The sequence below is a fragment of the Malurus melanocephalus genome, unplaced genomic scaffold (assembly GCF_030028575.1).
Source record: "Malurus melanocephalus ecotype Western Australia unplaced genomic scaffold, MMel_1.1 scaffold_169, whole genome shotgun sequence".
Taxonomy (NCBI): domain Eukaryota; kingdom Metazoa; phylum Chordata; class Aves; order Passeriformes; family Maluridae; genus Malurus; species Malurus melanocephalus.
The window spans coordinates 107,413-109,244 of record NW_026623401.1 but is presented as its reverse complement, the minus strand read 5'-3'; the positions used below and the strand labels follow the sequence as shown (position 1 = coordinate 109,244).

The following is a 1,832-nucleotide window of genomic DNA, read 5'->3' as shown; positions in this document are numbered from 1 at the left end:
ATAGAATCCAATCCTGAATTGGGATAGAATCCCATCCTAAATTGGAGGGAGGCGTCACCTGCAGCAGCTCAAAGTGGTGCAGGGGAATCCTTCCCTGCTCTAATAATTGGTGATTTTTTTTTTTTTTTTTAATTAATTCATCAATAAAATTTCAGTTCCTTGCGGGAAATCTTTGCCTGTGCAGGAAGGGGGAGTAAGGAGAATATTGCAAAGTTATTGGGAGACATTTTTCTTGGGAAATATTTGCAATGGAAGCATGGATGAGAAAGCAGCAGGGGCTGGAGATCCAGCAGAGCCTGGCAGTTTCCACAGGCATGGAAAAATCATGGATATAAATCCCCAGATAAATAAAACCAGTCTAGTTTGGGAGCCTGGGGCTGGCATAACCCACAACAACCGAGTCTGCTTGGGGTTATTCCACAAAAACCTTTGGATGTGGAAGAAGGGATCCCTAGGGAAGCTGGAAACATCCCAGGGTGCCCAGAGAAGCTGCRGCTGCCTGATCCCTGGAATTGTCCAAGGCTGGATGGGGATTGGAGTGGCTTGGGATGGGGAAGGAGAGGGAAAGGGGTGGCACGGGATGGGCTGTAAGGTCCCTTCCATCCCAGGATTCCGTGATTCCAGAGGGGGAAGCGCCCACAGACCTGCTGGCGACCATGTGGATCTCCATGCTCTGCAGGAACACGGACTTGCTGAACTCAAAATCCAGGCGGAAAGCGACCTGTGGAAAGGGAAACAAATCGGGAAAAACGTCAGCGAGAAAAAAAATCCCAAACTCCGGCCCCAGAGCGTTTCGGGTGACACCATTCCCGATCGCTCCGGGGCCGATCAGCGCCCTCCCAGGCAGAGAGGAGGATTTGCGGGAATTCTCTCAGCCCCGCGTTGTTTTTCCCTTGGGAAGCGGATCCCTCCRGAGCCCGCTCCGCTCATCCCGCCTGCGGGATCGCCTCCCAGGATAAATCGGGACCAGTGTCCCCTCCGCCGGGACCTCCGGCACGGCTGGAACGGGAGCGCTCCCGCCGCTCCAAGGCCAAATCCCAATTCCAGCCCGTCTTTGTTTTGGCAGGAGCGGCGCTACCTGACGGCTGCGGACACATTCCTAACCCCGTAGGTCACCGGGAGCAGGCTCCTCTAGCAGCCRCAGGCATTCCACCGGGAATTTCGAGAATTTCGGGAGCTGCAGAGCCGAGCCTGGTGCCTGCAGCTCATCCATCATTATCAAGGAAAGGTTCCAGATGGATACGGGAGCTGGGGAGATTTTATCTCCAGATCCTGCTTGTGTTGGGCCCTTTTCCCATGGGTGGCAGGTGGGATTCCATGTGGATCCTCAGTGGCTGCGTTTTCCTGGTTTTCCTTCCCCACCTTATCCCTGAATTTGATGTTTCCAAAGGGTTTATGGCTTATAAAAATAATAAACTGGATCTGGGCTCATTCCAAGTGCTGCGAACACTGGTTTGAAGGATGTCCCGACCTGGGGATGGGGGTTGGACATGCTCCGAGCAGGATCCAGAGGCACCTCTGAGCAAGGAAAACCTCTCAGGCAGGGAAAACACCTCATCCTGCAAGGAAGGAGCTCGGGGAAACTCCCATCAGTGGTYTGAAGCCAACATTAAATTTTTCCAAAGGATTGGAGTCCAGCTCCTCCTCCTGGAGGAGCCAAGCTGGATTTTGGGGCTCCCTGAGTAGCAGGGCACTCAGCATCCCAACCATCCCAGCATCCCTAACACACCTTTCAGACTCCAAAAGGGAAGGAGCCAAAAGTTTATCCTTAAAATCCTGTTTGGAGTCACCCAGAGGTGACGGATGTGACCCTGTGGCTGTGCTGGGGGCAG

General features: G+C 53.4%; 1 protein-coding gene across 1 annotated transcript in view; it reads right to left on the bottom strand.

The window, feature by feature from the left end:
• The window catches only part of ITGA11 (integrin subunit alpha 11), a 38,764-nt gene that overhangs the window by 6,496 nt on the left and 30,436 nt on the right, over nt 1–1,832 (bottom strand). Inside the window, exon 21 of the mRNA XM_057372267.1 lies at nt 645–868. Coding sequence (XP_057228250.1) covers nt 645–868 — 224 coding nt within the window. The remainder of the gene's footprint in view (nt 1–644; nt 869–1,832) is intronic.